Source organism: Drosophila tropicalis, unplaced genomic scaffold, assembly GCF_018151085.1.
Source record: "Drosophila tropicalis isolate 14030-0801.00 unplaced genomic scaffold, ASM1815108v1 contig_694, whole genome shotgun sequence".
In the NCBI taxonomy this organism is placed as follows: domain Eukaryota; kingdom Metazoa; phylum Arthropoda; class Insecta; order Diptera; family Drosophilidae; genus Drosophila; species Drosophila tropicalis.
In genome coordinates this window covers 2,505,175-2,526,385 of record NW_027173176.1, presented here as the reverse complement: position 1 = coordinate 2,526,385, position 21,211 = coordinate 2,505,175, and the positions used below count along the sequence as shown (strand labels likewise).

Below are 21,211 nucleotides of genomic sequence, written 5' to 3'. Positions count from 1 at the left end.
TTTAACGGTTCATAGGATATATGGTAGATAATAGATAAAATTTTGGGCTCGAAATTGACAATATTATTAAGAATTTTAATTTTACTGTTCATAATTGAGAAATTAAATGTTTTATTTTGAAATTTACACATTCCCATGCATTCCTAACACTTTAAACTACCACTACTTATAGATACTGTAAGTCAAGTTGGGCATGTAGTCGTTAAAAAAAAGACAAGTGCTCAACCTACTGTTCTCTTAAATGGTAGTTAAAAAGTTATTAAACTTGCCAACTACACTTTTTTTTCCTATGTTTTTGGCATTTTGGGGTTGTGGTTTTATGGAGTCATGGAATAATATGTACAACGAAGCAAACAGAAGAATAGTTTGACTGGTCATTTTTTGCAAAAATGAGTACACATTCCTTCAAAGCGTACAAATATTAGCAATGTCAACTTTAGCCCCAGCAAAACAAAAAAGTGCATAGACAACCAGTTAGTTGGTTGCGTCGAGCAAGCAAAGACCAACCTTTCATTTATATAACACTCATATGTTCGTATTGGTGGAACATTCAGAGGCGTAGGGCACTCAGAATGAATTGTTGAATTAACTAATGAAATTGGCGAAAGCAAAAAACGCAACAGTCATTTTTATTAGATCATAATTCATGCACATTTTATTATGGCAATGAAGTTGAAGGAATTTATCACTTGGTTTACATTTTCAACGCCACCTCTGCAGTTTTTTTTTTTTTTTCTATTCTCACACAAATTAGTTCACCTGGTTTACCTTCGTTGATAAAAACGCTTATGCGGCCAATAACCGGAGCTAAAAGCTGATTGAAGGTTGTCTTAGAACACGATCCATGGTCCAAGTGGTGTGGCAAGTGTGTGAGTGTGTGTGTGTGCTGCATTACTCTATTGTAATGTAACTGTATTTGGAATGGGAACAAGCCAAGCAAACTTCTTAAGGTTTTTGGGGTTTACCGCAAAATGTGTAACCAAGAAACTGAAAACCTAAAAAAAAAACAACCAGTTTACTGGCTACTTTCATCTACTTAAACAGAGAAACTGCCCAAAAAGCCAAAGCGAAAAAAGCGAATTTGGTTATTTCGAATTTTGGTCTGGGACATTTTAGTGGATACCGACTTCCTTGTTCACCGTGAGGCCAAATGGGTGTACTCAAAAAATGAATGCAAAAAAAAAAATAAAAAATAAGAGCCGAAAGTGGTTCGATCGACCTACACTGCTGCCACAACTTCAAACTGGCCAAGACGCATTCGAATGCGACTCAAAAGAAAATCAAGACATTTTTCCGCATTTGGACCTGTTTAGATGCTCAATTGCAGTCATTTGACTTTTTACAATACAGACACACATACATATGTACATACGTACGGATATGAGGGGTGTATAACTAGATAAATGCCATGGCAATAACATTTTAATTGCATACACAAAAGCCCACAGTGAAATGTTGTGAAGTGAAGTGGATTGATTTCAGAGTCATCAACGCACAAAAACCAAACTCCTTAAACAGGCAAGTAACGTCCCGTTCCGTCTCGTCCATTCCCGTTCCCGTTCCCATCGACGTAATGATCCCTATCGAATATTCAATCTGGAAAGGAAAGTGAAAGGAATCATCAACACGATGAGCTTGCATATATTATGTACATATTTATTACTTCCACGTTTAGCCAAAGACAAAATATTGCATAAACGTCTTAGAAAAGTAAAAGTCTGATGGGGAGATGGGGAGCTCTTGTTTTATTGTTTTACATTTTTTCGTTTTTGGGTCATCAAAACACACTCGACCCAATTAAAAAGTGACCTCACTTTATGATCTTGGGACTGGTTAACCAAGTTTCATATTTCTTCTATTCAAATGACAATAAAACATGCACTTGCCAGAAGGCACAGTGGGCCCGAATGATACAAAATGTCCTCAAATAAAAATTTCATTGCAAATGGTGATTTAAATGACCCATCTTAAAAAGACTTTTCAAGCACTAAGGTACTTATATATATATATAAATTGGAATACTTTCAGAACACGATGATATCAATACATTGCATGGTACCTTTGAATATTTAAAAAGCACTGGACAGGTAAGCGTTGATTTTTTGTTCTCTTAATTTCGATTATGTAATTTGCATTTGGCCCATTTAAAGACATTATTCATATATTAAAAAAAAATAAATAAAAAAAATCAAATCAAAAATCCATTATTTGGTGGCAAAATCATCGATGGATATTCATACAGCTCCTTGGTGTTTGATGCATATGTATGTGTATGTGCCTGCTGATCTCTTCATTCTGCCTGCTGCTTTCCATTACATGTAATGTATTTTATTTTATAGATTTTTGTTTTTTTTTTTTTTCGAATGCAGCTCATTACAATAAGCCGTAGCTCTCTCACTCTCTCTCTCTCTGTCTGTCTCTCATACTCTCATGCTCGCTCTCTGTCTCTGAGTCGCTGTCGCCCGCCTCGTTCATTTGCTCGCCCGCTCGCTCTCTCAGAGAATTCTCACACATATATTCATACAACACAAACAATATAAACAACACAAACAAAATTTTAGCTGTAGTTCTTTCTCAAATCAATATCACTAGCTAGCTCTCTCTCTCTCTCTCTCTCGATCTCTCAATCTGTCTCATTTTAGATTTAGATTTTCACTAAGCCCTTTCATGCACTCTGCTGTTCTCTCTCTCTCTCTATCTCTCTGGCGCTGTCTCAGTCTCTATATATCGCCGTCTATCCTGAAGACTACTAACACTGAATACAAACTTCTTTGATCCCCTTTGACCCCTCTTGAAAATTTTAGTCAGACCGCAGGAGTTTTCGTTTCGTTTTTATTTACTGTTGGCATTTTTTTTTAGTTGGTTAGTCAGGTGCGACATAGAAGAGATAGAAATTCGATTAATAAAGATTTACCAAAAAAAAAAACGTTGCCAAATAAATAATAATAAATAAAAAAAAAAAGGTAAGTCTCAGCTCTATGGGAGATGAGGATTATATATGTTTCTTCTCTCTTTTTCTTTTGCGAAATATGCTTTTGCGAAATATATGATTTGTGAAATAAGATGATGGGAAATTGTGCCCCAGGTGCCCAAAAGAAACGCGTTTGTGTCCCAATTAATAAACTCCTCAACTTGTATTACTTTACCTCGCCTCTTTGTGTGTGTGTGTGTGTGTAGGTTTGTGTCATGTGTCCATGTGTGTGTGTGTGTGTGTGTGTGTGTGTGTCTGTACGTGTCGCCGTCCCAAACCATACTGCATCCTACTTTTGCAATCCGCCAGCTACAACACTTGACCAGCAGCCAACTAAACAACACGCCGCGCGCTCAACTGGAAACAATATTCTTCAATCGTGTGACCAAAACCGGCAGCGAAAAGATGATGGAGCTACTTAAAATCCTAGCGAAACGCAATGATTTTGTTGCCCGCCGCGATGCTGAGGCACTCTATGAGGTTGTCATAATGGATCCAGTTTATGCCAAAAATTTCCTATACACCGATGTATTGAACAGCTCGCGACCGAATTCGTATACCAAACATGTGGCATTTCTTGATTTCGATGCATTAGATGAACCATGGCCAATTTACATTAATTTGGTTAGAGATCCAATTGAACGTTTGGTCAGTTGGTTCTATTATGCTCGTGCAGCATGGTATATTGCCGATCGTTATCAAACATTTGGAGCTGCCTATCAAATGCCCGATGTGCATTGGGTGCGCAAGGATTTCAATCGTTGCATCAACGAGCATGATCCGGAATGTATATATGAGCAAATGGAAATGGGCAATCTGGGTGATCATAGAAGGCAATCGTTATACTTTTGCGGTCAAGAGAACAAAGTGTGCATGTGAGTAGAGTGTTGTGAAAAAAACAAAAACCAGAAACAAATCATTTCAAATGCATTGATTATTGTTGATCATTGCAATCGCAAAGTAATCTTAGTTGGTTCTGTTGCAATTCTAGTGCCATTTAAGTCCCTATAACTACTTTTTATCTTTTCCTAAAACTTATTAGTCCGTCTAACAGTCAAGTATAATAGGGCAAATAATACGTTGACTGTTTTTGGAATATACGAAACTTACATTTTCAAAATCACTCACCAAAAATGTGATATTTTTAACTTTCATTATCGTTTATATCATTGAGAAACCCAAATTTGATTACTAAAGTCGTCATACTGTGCGTATACGTTATATTTGGCATTATAAGAGGCAACTGATCGACGACCTACAATTTTAAACTATAACTATTTTGAAATGAAACTAAGAGAGATATAATATTGTTGGGTGACTAAATTGCACAAAGAATTGGCAATACAGTTTAAGAACTAACTAAAAGGTCGGACAATTCGACTTGCAAAATACGGGATCTTTTCGTGCTAAATGTGCTTGTCTTTGTAATATTTCTGTTATTGTTGATTGATGAACAAAACACAAAACAAACCAAAACATTTTGGCCACTCCCGCAGGCCCTTCAATTCCCATGAGGCTATGCAGCGTGCCAAACAGAATGTGGAGGAACGTTATGCTGTCGTTGGGACATGGGAGGATACAAATGTTACGCTAACCGTACTGGAGGCCTATGTGCCACGGTTCTTTAAGGGAGCCTTCGACGAGTATTATGCCATGCGCCGCAAATTGGGAAATTTCAATCGGAATTCATTTAGGCCCACACTGAATGATAAAACGCGAGCGATACTCAGCCAAAATCTGACCAGGGAGATCGAGTTCTATCAGTTTTGCAAGCATCGTTTGTATAAGCAGTATATAGCCCTAAAAATGGATAGAGATCCAGCATTGAGAGAAATAAATTAGCAATAATAGAATAAGCTCAAATTTAAATTCCAATTAATTTTCAAATAAAATATTTCAAGTTGTTTTTCTTTAACTTTTCGGACTATTGCTTGTGTCTCTCTCGCTCTGTCTCTGTCTATTTCTCTTTTACATACTTTTTCTCGCTCTATCTCTCTGTCCCTCTCGGTGTCGTATTGTCGTTAAAAGAACAATTTTTTACAACTAACCAAAGTGTATTACCTGATGCGAGGTTAATTTGGTCTACATCAATCTATAAGCAGCGACGTGTTTATAATGTCCATGGGCCACGCAGTGATGAGGAGCAGGAACAACAAGGACACGCATACCATTATGACCACCATCATCATCATCACCACGATCATGATCATACTGATGATGGACATGGACATCATTTGCACAAGGCCACTATGGACAAACAGTTGGCAATACCTGTGAATAAAAAATCTAAAGAAGATCAAATCCATTATGGTGGCAATGATAATGCTGATGACGATGAGGAGGGAGATGAAAAAGATGGCATTAATAATGATGATGATGATGAGGAAGAGGACAAGGAAAACATGCACGAGGAATTAGATAGCTTCAATTTCGAGGCAGACGCTTTGAATAATACAAAAAACGCTGAAGTCGATTTTGTCTTCTTCAACCGTGTACCCAAAGTTGGCAGTCAATCGCTGATGGAGCTAATGAACCGATTGGGCAAAATCAATGGTTTCATTCATGGTCGCAACAAGGGCAGCGCCCATGAGACAGTATTAATGAACAAGATTGGTCAAAAGAATCTTGTGGCCGATTTGCTAACACGCCCCAAGCCGCATATTTATAGCCAGCATGTTGCATATATCAATTTCACACGTTTCCATCTGCCACGACCCATCTACATTAATTTGGTACGCGATCCAATTGAACGTATTATCAGTTGGCATTATTATATACGCGCTCCATGGTATTATCATGATATGAAAGCCAAATTGGGTGACAGTGCATTGCCAATGCCATCGGAGGAGTTTCTCAATCTAGATCTAGACACCTGTGTACGCAATCATGATCCGCATTGCACATTTACACAAATGCAAACGAAAAGTGGCGTAGGCGATCATCGTCGTCAAACGCTTTTCTTTTGCGGCATGAATCAAAAGTTGTGCATGTAAGTAGACAAAACGCAAAAACCCCAAAAGGATTGCATACAGAATGTTAGACAAAATCAAACAAACCATTCATCTATTAGGCCATTCAATTCGGAGGCGGCCATGCAGAAGGCCAAACGCACTGTGGAAGCCGATTATGCTGTTGTAGGCACCTGGGAGGACACCAATATCACTTTAGCCGTTCTGGAGGCCTATATACCACGATATTTTCGCAATGCCAAAGTTGCTTACTATTGTAAGAGCACACCATTATATAATTTTCTTGTTGAAATTCAAATTCCAATTCGTTTTTCGATTTTGCATTTGCAGTGGGTAAGGAGCGTTTGTCGCGTGTTAATCGCAATAATGTCACACGTGTCGTGAGCGATGAAACTCGTCAGATTCTGCGACACAATTTGACAAATGAAATTGAGTTCTATGAGTTTTGTAAGCAACGTTTATATCTACAATACGCGGCCCTCAGTCATGGCAAAAAGTTTGAAGAGGATGATTATCTACTAGTGGCAGAGCAGCGTAATGAATATAACGATGATGATGATGATTATTAGAGAATAAAGAACAAAATAACTATAGAATTAAAACTATTAAACAAATTACATATGTAACTCTTTTTCTCTGTCTCTGAACTTATTTATCCATCAATCGAGCTTTGTTTGTTTGTCTCCCTGTCTGTCTATCAAATGTCCTCGTGTGTCTGTATGTGTGGGTGTGTGTGTGTGTATGTCCTCTTTGTATGTGTGTCATTGATCGTCTTCTACACTACACTACAATCTTGCAGTTGTGGCGTCTGAATCCAAAATTTCTAAACAACACCAAATTTGTAACACGCGAGATGCTCTTCTTCAATCGTGTACCAAAAACTGGCAGCGAAACGCTTAACGAACTGATGCGCAAACTGAGCTCAATAAATGGCTTTCGTTATGACCGTGCACCATTCAAGTCGCCAATCGGAATGCGTTGGCCATTGGAACGTCAGAGGCAAGAGGCCGAAAAGTTTATCGAAATGGCTGATGGCGATCCATTTGCCTATGTTGAGCATGTTAATTATTTTGATTTTCGTCAATTCCATTTGCCGCAACCCATCTACATAAATATGGTAAACGATCAACGATTGTGATTTAACACATAAACGATTGATTGAATGTTTCTGTCCCATTCAGGTGCGTGATCCTGTCGAAAAGGTCTTGAGTTGGTATTATTATAAGCGTACTCCCTGGCATGCTCTATTAATGTTCGATGGCTATAAAACATTTCAATCTCGTGCATTCTATAGGAAAAGTTTTGAGAGTTGCATCATGACCGGCGATCCAGAATGTAATTATCAATATGGTCAAGGTTTTACCGGCGATGCCGGTGATCATAGGCGTCAGAGTTTATTCTTTTGTGGACATGCCCCGATTTGCGAGTAGGTTTCTCAAACAATCCAACGATAACTTTAATCGTCATTGCCCTTTTTTAAAGACCCTTTAATACACCTGGAGCCATCCAGCGTGCCAAACAGAATGTGGAACGTGATTTTGCTGTCGTTGGCTCTTGGGAGGATGTGAATGTAACCCTTGCCGTCTTAGAGCATTATATACCGCGTTTCTTTCGTGGCGTCACAGATCTATATTATGGTAATAACAACAAAAACTAAAGATTTCTCCAACTCTCAATCACTCAATTCTTTCTACAGAGCCAAAAGGTTTGGCCTATATGCCGCGTAATACAAACCACTGGAAACCGCATATTAGTGAGAAAATCAAAAATATGATGAGACCAAATTTCACCCAGGAATATGATTTTTATTATTTTTGCAAACAACGTTTGTATCGTCAGTATTTCGCAATAAATCATCATCTTGAATTATGATTTCTAATTATCTTAGTCGACCATCAGTAAAAAACAAAAAGAAAAAGAAGAAAAAAACTTTCAATTAACTTATTTCTATTGCACTTTTCACTCTCATGTTAGTCATGTATGTAATAAACCAAAAATCGAGGAATTAGCAAGAAGAAATACTCTTTTTTCTTGGGTTTTCTTTTGGTATTGATTTGATTCATTGATTCAGTTCACAAATTTACTTTCAAGCTGTCTAGCCTGGAGGCCAATCAATTGAATAATACCATGAAAGCTGAATTAGATTTCATATTCTATAATCGTCTGGAAAAAACGGGTAGTCAATCGATGACACGCCTCATCAATGCATTGGGCAATAGAAACAATTTTGAAACCTTTCGGAATGTGATAGTACCCAAGGCAAAGCCGATCGATACATTTGAAGAGGAAACCGAATTTATTGAACAATTAATGGAACTAGAGCGACCATCTGCCTATGTGGAGCATGCAAATTATATGAATTTTACCCAACATGATATGCCAAGACCGATCTATATCAATCTCGTGCGTCATCCGATACAAAAGGTGATCAGTGCGTATTATTATCAACGTCATCCGGTTGTCTATGCGAATACAGTGCTAAGAAATAGGAACAAAAAAAAGGATAAGATCTATTTCGATAGAACATTCAATGACTGTGTAAAGCAGAGAGTGGCCCCATATTGTGTCTTTGATTCGCATAATGAATTTAATAATGATTGGCGTCGTTTCTCTTTGCATTTGTGTGGAAATGATGAAATATGCACGTACGTAAACACTCTGTCTCTTTATCTTTCTCTCAAATAATTCTAACAAAATGTACCAAATAAAGGTATTTCAATTCGGAAATCACCACACAAAAAGCCAAAGAGAATGTCGAAAGAGAATATGCGGTAATCGGTAGCTGGGAGGATACAAATATAACGCTGGCAGTACTGGAGGCCTATATACCACGTTTCTTTAAGGATGCCACAAAAGTCTATTATAGTAGGTTTTCCCTGTTTGAAGTTAGTTACCGAGCTGTTTCAATTCCCTTTATTTTCGTTCTTCTTTTGTTTTTTGTAGAGCAAATGCCAAAATTTATTGTAAATACAACACCACATGACACTCATCTGGATAAAGAGGTCGAGGAATATCTAAAGAGATGTTTTCATTTTGAGATAGAGCTATATCAGTTTATAAAGCAACGTCTATATAAACAATATATAGCCCTTAACAAACAGCAAATGCATCAAGAATACGAAAATAAAAGCAATCAATTGAAATAAATTCATATTTACCGATTTATGTAGAGTTTTTTTCCCATTTTCAAAGTCTTTCTTTCCCTTGGTCTGCCTTTTTGTTCTCTTCTCTTTTTCTCCACTCTACTAATAATCCATTGATTGGCCTCATCTTTGGCACAGGGCATATCAGTTAACATCTTCTCTTCACACAAAAATAAGATGGATACATATGTATGTATATCCTTCCGTTTTTTTGTCTTTCTCTTGCTAGATCTTTCAGCTCAACGCTCAGGAATTGAATAATACAGGAAAAGCTGATATTGATGTCCTCTTTTTTAATCGTGTACCCAAAACGGGTAGCATGCAAATGATTGAATTGATGAGACAACTAGGTAAAGTTCATGATTATGATGTCGAGGTTGATACACAAACGGGTGGAATTATCCCCATACTTGAGCCGGTCGAAGAGTCTGATTGGACTGAGAATATATCCAATTTAGAGGATGGTAGTGTATTTGTCAGTCATGTCAACTATTTGAACTTTAGCAAGTATGAACAGCCAAAACCCATTTATATAAATATGGTACGTGATCCGGTGGAACGTGTGATTAGCTGGTACTATTTCATACGAGCCCCCTGGATCTTTGTGCCAGGACGTCGTCGTTCGAATCGTGAAATGCCCAATCCCAAATGGGTTAACACCGAATTCGATCAGTGTGTTCTCAACGGCGAGAAAGTCTGCACCTATATTGAAGGTTCGCAACTTGAACGTGTGGGCGATCATCGTAGGCAAACATTATTCTTTTGCGGTCATAATGAACACAAGTGCATGTGAGTGGAAATTGTTCTCTCTGTTAAAGAAGTTTCCCCCATCCAGAAAAATTCCTTTCTCCCTCCCCGAATAGTCCTTTCAATACGCGCCTGGCACTGCAGGTTGCCAAAATGAATGTGGAGCGTGAATACGCTGTGGTCGGCACCTGGGAGCACACTAACGAAACTTTAGCCGTATTGGAGGCCTATGTACCACGTTACTTTGCCGATGCCACCAAAATGTATTACTGTAAGTGGAAAACCAGAAGAAACCGAAAACAGAGAGAGAGATGATGATGATGATGCGTTCGTTGTAATTCTTTTTCAGCTGGTCTGCATGGTGAAATTATTAATGATAATCCCATGAAGCCACATATATCTCAGGATATTATCGATATGGTCAGGCGCAATTTTACACGTGAAATCGAATTCTATCAATTCTGTCGCCAGCGTTTGCATAAGCAGTATTTAGCCTTGAAATTGAATGAATTAATGCGTGTGGATAAGAGTCTAATGAGGCTGAATGAGGCCAGAAGCATGGTCATAAGGAATTAGAATAGATTTATTTAAATAAATGCTAAATGCTAAATACTAAAACTAACTTGCTGTCTTTCTTTCCCACTCTTTTACTCTCCACCCCTCTGTCTGTCACTATTTCTACTCGCTCAACTAATTGAGTTAGGGTTCGCAAATATTTTATCTATGGGATGCTTGTTTTCTCTTTCGGTTGCTCTAAGGTTTCATTTTGTATTAGAACTAAAAATTTAAACGAGCATATCCCACCCACAGCTCAAAAGTCTGAGCGCCAAACGTTTGAATAATACACGTAATGCCGATATCGATATTCTATTCTTCAATCGTGCCGCCAAAGTCGGAAGTGAAGCTATGCTTGAGTTGTTCATTGCATTGGAAAAATTTAACGAAAATCTGACACTAGAACGTTCGGGCCTACATCAGACTTCGGTGAGGCAAATGAATAAATCAAAGCAACGTGATGCTGCCAATTTTGTGGCCGAATTAGATGAGGGCACCATGTATATTGAGCACATCAATTGGATAGATTTCGATGAATTCGATTTACCAAAACCGATCTATATCAATATGGTTCGTGATCCAGTTGAACGTGTCATCAGTTGGTTCTACTATGTACGCAGCTCATACAAGAATGCCATCGAATATCGTAAATTTCCCAATCGCAAAATAAAGCCAACATCATGGTATAAAAAGAATTTCAATGATTGTGTCCGTAGCGGTGATCCTGAATGTCAATATATACCGCATACGGTCAAAGATGAATTCAGCAATTTCAAGAGGCAATCGCTTTTCTACTGCGGACATCATGACGATTGCATGTAAGTAGGAATTTGATGATCATGAGATAAGATAATTGATAATGATCTTCATATGTATGTCAAAGTCCCTTCAATTCGCCCACTGCCATACAAATGGCCAAGGAGCATGTGGAACGTGATTATGCTGTTGTGGGCAGCTGGGAGGATACGAATATCACATTGACTGTCCTTGAGCAGTACATACCAAGATTTTTCCGTGGCGCCAAGCTGATGTATGAAAGTAGGTTCAACTTTAAACAAGCCCACCACCCCTTTTAACCACCCTCCTACCCAACTCACACTTTTTTTTTTAACACTCACTCACATCACTTCGTTTCGTTTCGTTCATTTTTGCAGTGAATAATAAACAGATAACGAATCGGAATAAAAACAAACGCAAACCATTTATAGAACCGGAAGTTAAGGAACTAATTCGTCGTAATTTCACCCATGAGTATGAGTTTTATCATTTTTGTAAGCAACGCTTATACAAACAGTATTTGGCCCTTAATCTAAATCAATTGGAAAAGTATAATCTATTAACCTAGTATTGGTATTTAGTTAGTTACAGCAGAAAACAAATAAATAAAATACCCACAATACAGTTTCGTTCACCATCTTGTGTCTAATTGTTCTGTCTGTGTGTGTGTGTGTGTGAGTGATTTCTTTTCTTTGTTAATCTAAAGCTCAATCGAAAACAATCTCTTAGTTAGATGTCCTTACACCACAACGTTATAACAATACAGCTAAAGCCGAAATGGATCGCATGTTTTTCACACGTTGCGCCAAAGTGGGCAGCGAATCGTTAATTGAATTCATGCAACACTTGAAGGATCTGAACAATTTTCAAATTGATCATACAGGACTACGTAAAGGATCGCAACGACAACTAAGGCCAATGGCTCAGGCCCAGACAGCGGCTCACATATACAATCAGGGCGAAGGTTCTGTATACATTGAGCATTTGCCCTGGATCGATTTCAATCAATATAATTTACCCAAACCGATCTACATCAATCTGGTGCGCGATCCCGTTGAACGTATGATCAGTTGGTATTACTATGTGCGTAATTCATATCGCAATGCGATTTATTTTCGTAAGAACCCACTAGCACCGCTCAAACCGGTGGCATGGTTTAAGAAAAGTTTCAACGATTGTGTACGAAGCGGCGATCTAGAATGCCAATATATACCGATGACTGTCCACGATACGGAGGGTAATTTTAAACGTCAATCGTTATTCTTTTGCGGCCATCATCAGGACTGTTTGTGAGTGACCCCTTTCATCGTCATTGAATGTGAAATGAATTTGAATCCGTGTCTCCTAACAGGCCGTTTAACTCACCGCTGGCTGTCCAGATGGCGAAACGTAGGGTGGATGAGGAATATGCCGTTGTCGGCACTTGGGAGGAAACGAATATAACATTAACCGTACTAGAGCATTATGTGCCCCGATACTTTGCCCGTGCCACCATTATATATCCAAGTAAGATGGCATTTCTCTTCATTTGAGGCCCAATCTAAGCCCTCCACTTACCCTGTTCTTTTTTCCCCCCTCCCCAAACTCAAACCATTCATCGGCTCGTTGCAGTTTATCAGGAGAGCTTGAAGAATCGTAATCGTAATAATCGCAAACCCCATGTGGCCACCGATGTGAAGGCCATGATGAGACGTAATTTTACCCATGAATATGATTTCTATTATTTTTGTAAACAACGTTTATATACCCAGTATATAGCACTGAAACATCAAGGACTTATTTAACTTTTAATTTATATTGCATATACATATATAAATTTCTTTGTTTAGTTAGTTGGTATAGTAGTTAGTTGAGTTTTAAATAATAAATTGTAACTAACTGTTTGGTCGAAATTAGTTAGAGTCTTAGTAAAGTTATTTACTCATTCACTCTACACACACACACACACACATTCACACCACAAACACACACAGTTGAAATCGTTGTCCAGCCAAAAATTGAATAATACCCAACACGCCCAACTGGATGTCGTGTACTTTAATCGTGCTGCCAAAGTGGGTAGCGAAGCTATGATGGAACTGCTGGAGACCATGCATAAAGGATCACCCAATAATGTGACCGTTATCACAAGGGGACCATTCGAGTCCAGGAGTCGTCTACTACCACAAAAACTACAAATGATTAAAAGCGTATGGCTAGCAGATCTTGATCCTGGCAGCATATTCATTGAGCATGGCAATTGGTTGGATTTTTCAGGATTTAAGCTACCCAAACCCATATATATAAACCTAGTACGGGATCCTGTCGAACGCGTCATCAGTTGGTATTACTATATAAGAGGTGGCTATCGAAATGCCATTTTCTATCACCGATTTCGTGATCATCCCATCAAACCGGCAGCCTTTTTCAAAAAGAACTTCAACGATTGTGTGCGAAGTGGTGATCCGGAATGTCGATATATTCAAAATTGTTCCAACGATCGATCAGGAAATCATATGAGACAAACATTATTCTTTTGCGGCAATGACCCCGAGTGTGTGCCCTTCAATTCGCCGCGTTCTGTGCAATTGGCCAAAAGGAATGTGGAAAGAGATTATGCAGTAGTTGGCAGTTGGGAGGATACAAATATCACGTTAACCGTTCTCGAGGCATATATACCGCGATTCTTTAAGGATGTCAAAAAGGTTTTTGAATGTAGGTTCCACAGTACACCAAACACTTGAACACTTTGAGAAGACTATACATACATACATACATACACAAACACACACGCACTCTATACACATTTATCTGTTTATCCACACATCCGTGTCCTTGACGTTGTCCTTCTGTGTGTGTGTGTGTTTTCTTTTGAGTTGTCTGTCCTTGTTGTGCAAATGTTCCAATGTTCCTAGCTCCGACGTGTTCAACAAATTCATCTGAATGTCACACGTTTTGCTCTCCTCGATGTGGCCATATTCAATCGACCAACTCGAGTGGAAAGCGAACAGTTAATACCCCTGATCCAAGAACTGTCGAAACTAAACAATATCAATGTAGTTCTTAATGGTCCGATACGCTCGATGAATCGTACTCGTACCCCAAGACAACAAATGATCGAAGCCGATTGGGTATCCGACCTGGAAGGTGGCACTCTATATATGATCCATGCTCCTTGGTCTGATTTCACAGAATTTGGCCAAAAGAAACCTGTCTACATATCCATGGTTAGAGATCCCATAGATCGTATAGTGCAAGACTACTATGAGCGACGTTCGACCATAAGACGTGCCATTTATAGACACATCTATCCAGGGAGACCGCAAAAAACCGATAATTGGTATCGTCAAAGTTTCAATGAGTGTGTCCGTAGCGGTGATCCAGAATGCCAATACTTGCCAGGATCTATAACAGATTATGTCGAAGACTTTAAAAGGCAATCGTTGTTCTTTTGCGGAAATCATGTTAACTGTTTGTGAGTACTATCCAATGTATTCTCCATTCTCTGTCGTCTGTCATGAATCCTTGTAGACCCTTTAACTCACCATTCGCTGTGCAAATGGCCAAACGTAATGTGGAAAAGGAATACGCAGTGGTAGGCACTTGGGAGGAGAAGAATATTACACTCACTGTCCTAGAGAAATATGTGCCAAAATATTTCAATCATGCACGTTTCATATACAAGTGTAGGTAGCAAATGCGGTTTATCAAAGTGTTCAAGTGTGAATCCTATCTAATACCATATTAATCCTCCTTATATTTGGGGGCATGGGATCTAATCTCTTTTGCAGTAAACAAAACAAGCATCATGAATCGAAACCGCAATAATCGTAAACCCAAAGTGGATGCCGATGTTAGAGAGATGGTGCGACGAAATTTTACATATGAATATGAGTTCTATCATTTTTGTAAGCAACGTTTGTATAAACAATATTTGGCCCTACAATTCGAGGATAATCTCAAATGAATTTCATATTGTTCAAGTGCCTAATAAATTGAAATTTAATTAAACCATTAAAATAAATTTATCCTGTTGTGTGTTTTCTTTGTAAATATGTATGTATGTACTTTTCCTTTAAAACCAGAAATGCTATCAAACACCAAGGACCAAGGTAAACTCCATCTTAACTGAGTTAACTTATAAATTTACTTATAACTTCTCCAATGAGTTCTAAATCTAATCAATTTCTATTATCTAACCAAAAACCAGATGTCTTCCCTGAATGTACGTGATCTTAACAACACACGCAAGGCCCAAATGGATTTAGTTTTCTTCAATCGGGTACCCAAAGTTGGTAGCCAAACGTTTATGGAACTTTTGCGACGCCTTTCGGAGCGTAATAATTTTCAATTTCATCGCGATGCTGTCCAAAAGGTAGAGACCATACGTCTGGCCGAAGATCAGCAACAGGAAATGGCTGAAGTGATTAGCGAACTGCCAGAACCATCTGTGTTCATTAAGCATGTGTGCTTTACGAATTTCACCAAGTTTAATTTGCCAACACCCATCTATCTGAATGTCGTGCGCGATCCTGTGGAACGTGTGATTAGTTGGTTCTATTATGTGCGTGCTCCATGGTATTTTGTTGAACGCAAAGCAGCCTTTCCCGATCTGCCGCTACCACATCCAGGATGGCTAAAAAAGGACTTTGAGACATGCGTGCTAAGTGGCGACCAAGAATGCACTTACACTCAAGGTGTAACCGTTGAGGGCATTGGGGATCATCGTCGTCAGAGTTTGTTCTTCTGTGGTCATGATTACGAGTGCACGTGAGTTGAAATGCCACTGTCAAAGTCATCTAAAGATCTAATTCGCAATTTCCAAATCCAATTCTAGACCCTTTAACACCGTGGGTGCTCTGGAACGTGCCAAATTTGCCGTAGAACAACAGTATGCCGTTGTTGGTGTCCTTGAAGATCTCAACACGACACTTTCGGTGCTGGAGAAATATGTGCCGCGTTTCTTTGAGGGTGTGCGTAATATTTATGCAAGTGAGTCGCAGACATACATACATAGACTATAACCTTAGTTCAAAATTCTATAAAATAACTTCTCTTTTATAGCAAGTGCCGAATATCTGACAAAGATCAACAAAAACAACTTCAAACCTCCAGTCAGTGAACACGTTAAGGATATTGTGCGAAGAAATTTTACGAATGAAATTGAGTTCTATCAATTTTGTCGCCAGCGATTGCACAAACAATATTTGGCAGCTCATTTGCCTCAACGTATTATGACCGGATCCTTAAATTAGTCTCTATATATATATCATGGATGAATCTTGTTCCCCACTTGTATATCTATATCAATTTACCCTATGCAAGAGAGAGAGAGAGAGAGAGCGATGGGCATAGAGAAGGAAGTAAATATGATAAAAAATTAATGATTCATTTTTTTTTTTTTTTTTTTTGTTCTTTGTGTTGCGCTCTAACCGACCGACCCGTTAGTCATTTGGATAAAATGTTTTCTGTTGTGTATATTTGAAAAAAAAAAAGAAATTGTTTATCAAAAATATATTTTCTTTCTAGATGATATTATGTGGTTCATAACGAATGAAATGAAATGAAAACAAAATATTTATTTTTAGTCTAGAATTTAAATGGAAAAAAAAAAAAATATGCATTCGAATTGTGATGTTTTTAAGTGAATTGTTGAAATTTTTGTTTTAGTATTTTATAGTAGTTATTTAATGTAATTTAGGAACTAAGCTCACAAAATGTGTATAAACGAACAAAATTTGAAATTAATTGTAAGACAATTGAGGTATTCCTTTTTGTATTTATGAATAACTGTGGGTGGTTATATAACAAAAAACAAATTTAAAAAAGAAATATATCAAAAATATAAACAAACAAAAATATATTTTGTATTAACAAATCGATAAAAGATACAAAGTTAGCGAGCAAGAGAGCATATGACAACTATTGCTAATCTTTGTCTAATCCATTTGAAATACTTTGTTGATTTTTGTAGGCATCAAGTAGCGAACAATTTGACGTTTTTTACTATAAGGAAAATTAGATTTGTAGTTGTTTCTTTCGAAGCTAAGAAGATAGGGCAAAACTTACCATTTATCTCCGTAGAGGGGATATGATTCGTCGGGCATCATAACTTTGCCAGGACCATGGATTTCCGTTTGTACTCTAATAATATTATCATTTTTCTCGGCCCCTGCATCTTCCTCGGAGCACTCCCTGAGACGTTGTGTTTGCCTTAGATATATCGACTTTGGATGCTTGGCAATCAATTCAAAGATACTCTGATCATACAATTCCAACCAGGCATCTCCATCTTGGGCACGCACTGTCTTCAGTTCGGGCTGTATGTGATGGATTAAGCTCTTCAAAATTTGATCCATGGCCAATACTTTGGGTGTTTGATAGACATCCAAATGAAGTCGCCATCTGGCCATAAACAGACGATATATACGATGATAGTCCTCATAGCGATATTCAATATACTGGCCATCTGGGCCAATGCGTGATTTTAAAAATATTTGATCGAAATCCATTTCCTTGTCGTTTAGTATGCCCAAACGCTTATTGTCACGCCTCAGATAGTCCCATTTATCGACATCCAGGCCACAGCGTCGATTGTGGACAATATCAAATATATATGTATGTCCCAGCATTGGAAAAGCCAGCATTTCCTTGCAGCCGAGAATCAAGGCCTTAATCAATTGTACTCCTCGTCCATTCTGATCTTCACGCAATTTAACTAGCTCAGGACTCTGGACATCTGCAAAAATTGTATCCACACAGGCAACCGAATTCGATTCATGCTAGAAAAGCCAAATTAATTTATAAGAAAAAAAAATGTCAAAGAATTTGATTCATTTTCTTTATATTCCATACTTACATCAAATTGTCCCTGGCACACACATTCCCAGACATGCGAAAATGCTCCATGTCCTATGTCATGTAAAAGTGCGGCTATTTCGACAGCATTACGACACCAATTTGGTAACTTTGGCTGAAAGTTTCTTGAGTTATGTTCTAAGGCATTCAAATGATCCTTGGCACTATTGTAGGTTCTGAAATGGCACAAAAATTATTAATCCTCATCCTTATATAGTTTTTCCCATAAGATTCTTACCCCAAACAATGATCGTAGCGTTTGTGATTGGCATCCGGTCGTAATGATGGTATTAATCCCAATTGATTGACATTTTTCAAACGTTGAAATAATGGATGATCCACAATTTCCTTTATGTGATCGGGCAGGCATATTATACCATGAACCTCATCCTCAATGAACATCTATAAATTTTTAAACAAATTGCAAGTGACATGAGAAAAAACCGAAAACAAAACAAAAGAAACGTATTGTATTCAAACAGAAAACTTCTTTTTACATTGAAATATAGGATTTTTTAAATTTTTGCCTCACAACCATTCAGTACGACTTTTGTTTGGATACTGTGGATCGGATTCATCTTGCTGGCCCAGCGATGGGAATAGTTCTTGAGCCATTGAAAATGTATCATCAGCTTGTAATCAATACTTGAGCAGCGCGTCGTTAAATTCAAGTGCCCTCATAATACTCACGTTGTGAAATAAATATTCTCGAGACTAAAAATACTGGGTTTGTATCAAAACATGTTGAATTTTTCAATCTCAACAAGAAGTTATCCGTTCGCCTAAAAAAATTAAAGCAAAATGTATTCCTAGTTTCTTGCGACAATGTTGCCGAAGCCTTCTTTCTACTAAATGTCAATATGTGTCAAGGGCGTAGCCGGAAAACAAATTAAGGGGGGGCAGCAATTTTTGAATTTACCGTCCGTCCGCCTATATTTAGGAATACTAAATAGACAAATATTATAAATTTAAGGCCAATCACGTCGAAAGTAACCAAGTAATTGATAAAAGTACGATGTGATATAGTGATACGATCCGACTGAATCCGAAATATACAACTCGTTGCGTTGCACACTTCTAACCAAAATGAATATACTCTTTTTGAATGGCATCATAGCGGATTAAGGCTATAATAGCATTATAGCGGATAATATAATAATTTATATTTCCTCTCCAGTTTTAAAGTCGGCGATCGTCGCATTTATTTCATGTCGAAACAGGTTTATAAAACATAGGTGGATCTAGAACTTAGAAATGGGGGAACTTTTTAAAGTCTGCAGCAGGCTGAAAAAGAATTTCCAGTATTTTCGTAAGTCTTGCAACTTAAAAATAGTCTTCAAGCAATGTTTGCTTTGATCTTCCTTTTATCTGCAAAATACTATAGTTTATATAAGTTTTTATAAGTTTCAAAAGTGGATTCTTGAACTGCGTATTGCATACTTTTAGGAACAAATTTCCTTTATTTCGCCGTCTGTAGATCCTCTTATAAGAATTTAAAAAAAATAAAACGATTCTACATATATACTTAAAGTTTGTTAAAAGTCAAAGTATTACCAATTCCCATTAATATAATTTTTTTCTCTCTCCAATGGTCGAAAGCTTGATTTTTGAAAATTGATTATGATTGAAACTTCATAACAATTGGAAAATTGCATCAATCAAATAAAATAAAGCATATTATTTAACTCTGAAGATGATTAACAAGCATATGACGTACACTCATACACACACGCAACTTGAACGACAATCAAAAAGTGTGGCATACTTTTTGGGATGAAACGCTTATTTAGCCATTATCTTCCGTTATATTTAAAACACTTGACGTTCCACAACACGAGAGCAAGGGAGACAGAATAAAATAAAGAAATTGCGGGAGAGAGAGAAAGAGAGAGACACCCCCTCTAAGTTATGCACGCACATATGTATGTATTTACATACATACATACATATATACAAATATTTATGTACATATTATTTTAAATTCTATATCAAGTGACCAAGGTAATTCTGCATCAACAAATGTGCATCTACATATACTAATGCACATATGCAAATACATATGTACATACATATGTACATGTGTGGTGTATTTTTTTGAAATTGAAATGCTTTGAATTGATGAAAAGCTTTTTTTCGTTATTGCTTGTTAGATGCGATAACAACTAACAAAAGCGTTCGCAGCAAAACCTTGTTACAAAGAAAAAGACAGTAGACATTGCAAATTATAAATGGTTTACTTACTGTAGTTGAACTGGTATTGGCAGCATCTTTGGATTGCTGCTGATGCAGCACACGGGGTTCATGGGGGCTTAATGGAATCTGACGAGCTCCACCGCTTGTGAGACATACTGAAAGATAAAGATGAAATGTGTAGGCTTTAATGTCGTCAACTGGTTTTGTTATTGCTTTTGTTAAGTTTTTTTTTTAAATCCATGGCCAAAAACTTGACTTTAGGGTTCCAACTATCGACATACAACCACCACAAAAACTCACGTTCTGCCATTCTCGAGGAAATTGAATAGTTGCCGCCTAAAAGAATGACACGCCCACTACGCAAGCAGTTGCACGCCCGCAGCAACAACAATGACGTATTTATGCACTTGACTGAATAGAAAAATAAAAAATATAACCGAATGTTTACAAAGTGACAACAAATATACAATATGATAATATGTTTAGAGTTGCTGGGAAACGGAAAAATACCAGGGTTGAGCAAACAATCAAAATGCCAACATAACCCAAATAAAAGACTATCGAACATTGTTCAAGACGAAATTTTATCGGCGCAAAAATGTTATCAATTTGAATTTGAATTTAAATTTTTTGATTGTGTACCAGACTCCATTTTGTTAGTAAACAACTAACCAAAGAAGGCAATTTTAATTAAAGCTAATTCAATTCATTAATAATAAACTAAACAAAGCCGATTTAAAGCAATTTTCATTTTATCTGTTTTATCTACATAGATAGATACGCACATACACACACATATATACATACATACATATATGGTCATAAATGAGTTGAAAATGATTTTCCAGAGAACGCGCCGTCGCAAAAGCAAAACGAAAGCGACAGTTGAAACATTTGCGGACCAGCTGACTAAAAGTGGAACAACACAATTAAGAGAGAGGGACAGAGAGAGAGAAATCATTTAATGCAAAGCGAATAAGAGAATTTAAACACAGAGCGAATAAATGTTTATAAATTTA

The 21,211-nt window shown here is 37.5% G+C and overlaps 4 protein-coding genes across 9 annotated transcripts in view; 3 read left to right on the top strand and 1 right to left on the bottom strand.

Annotated features, from left to right (window-relative positions):
* Window positions 1-16,428, top strand: part of LOC137579067 (heparan sulfate 2-O-sulfotransferase pipe-like) — a 38,455-nt gene extending 22,027 nt beyond the window's left edge. Inside the window, exons 3-6 of one of the 3 annotated variants that reach the window (XM_068292752.1) lie at window positions 2,029-2,087; window positions 15,352-15,911; window positions 15,979-16,133; window positions 16,206-16,428. In XM_068292752.1, coding sequence (XP_068148853.1) covers window positions 2,029-2,087; window positions 15,352-15,911; window positions 15,979-16,133; window positions 16,206-16,396 — 965 coding nt within the window. In that variant the 3' untranslated portion in view covers window positions 16,397-16,428. Of the gene's footprint in view, window positions 1-2,028; window positions 2,088-3,280; window positions 3,847-4,467; window positions 4,882-9,312; window positions 9,873-9,946; window positions 10,102-10,179; window positions 10,480-15,351; window positions 15,912-15,978; window positions 16,134-16,205 lie in introns of those variants that run through there. The other 2 variants (XM_068292751.1, XM_068292753.1) reach the window with 2 other exon arrangements.
* Window positions 1,581-20,694, bottom strand: fal (falten). 4 transcript variants are annotated; one of them, XM_068292756.1, is made up of 6 exons: window positions 20,493-20,694; window positions 20,241-20,347; window positions 18,238-18,401; window positions 18,001-18,175; window positions 17,211-17,923; window positions 1,581-1,596 (listed from the first exon to the last, which is right to left on the bottom strand). In XM_068292756.1, coding segments are annotated over exons 1-6 (1,170 nt in total). In that variant the 5' UTR covers window positions 20,503-20,694; the 3' UTR covers window positions 1,581-1,595. The 4 variants fall into 4 exon arrangements, with proteins under 4 accessions (XP_068148857.1, XP_068148856.1, XP_068148855.1 ...); XM_068292755.1 differs by lacking the exon at window positions 1,581-1,596 and adding an exon at window positions 16,433-16,457; XM_068292754.1 differs by lacking the exon at window positions 1,581-1,596 and adding an exon at window positions 16,978-17,147.
* Window positions 10,554-11,759, top strand: LOC137579118 (heparan sulfate 2-O-sulfotransferase pipe-like). Its single transcript, XM_068292814.1, has 4 exons — window positions 10,554-10,577; window positions 10,641-11,203; window positions 11,269-11,423; window positions 11,540-11,759. Exons 1-4 carry the CDS (start codon window positions 10,554-10,556, stop codon window positions 11,728-11,730), a joined length of 933 nt encoding a protein of 310 aa, XP_068148915.1. The 3' UTR covers window positions 11,731-11,759.
* LOC137579117 (heparan sulfate 2-O-sulfotransferase pipe-like) lies at window positions 14,078-15,108 on the top strand (the record flags this gene model as incomplete). Its single annotated transcript, XM_068292813.1, has 3 exons — window positions 14,078-14,616; window positions 14,673-14,827; window positions 14,933-15,108. Coding segments are annotated over 3 exons (870 nt in total), but the record flags the coding sequence as incomplete, so codon positions are not given.
* Window positions 20,695-21,211: the final 517 nt, after the last annotated feature.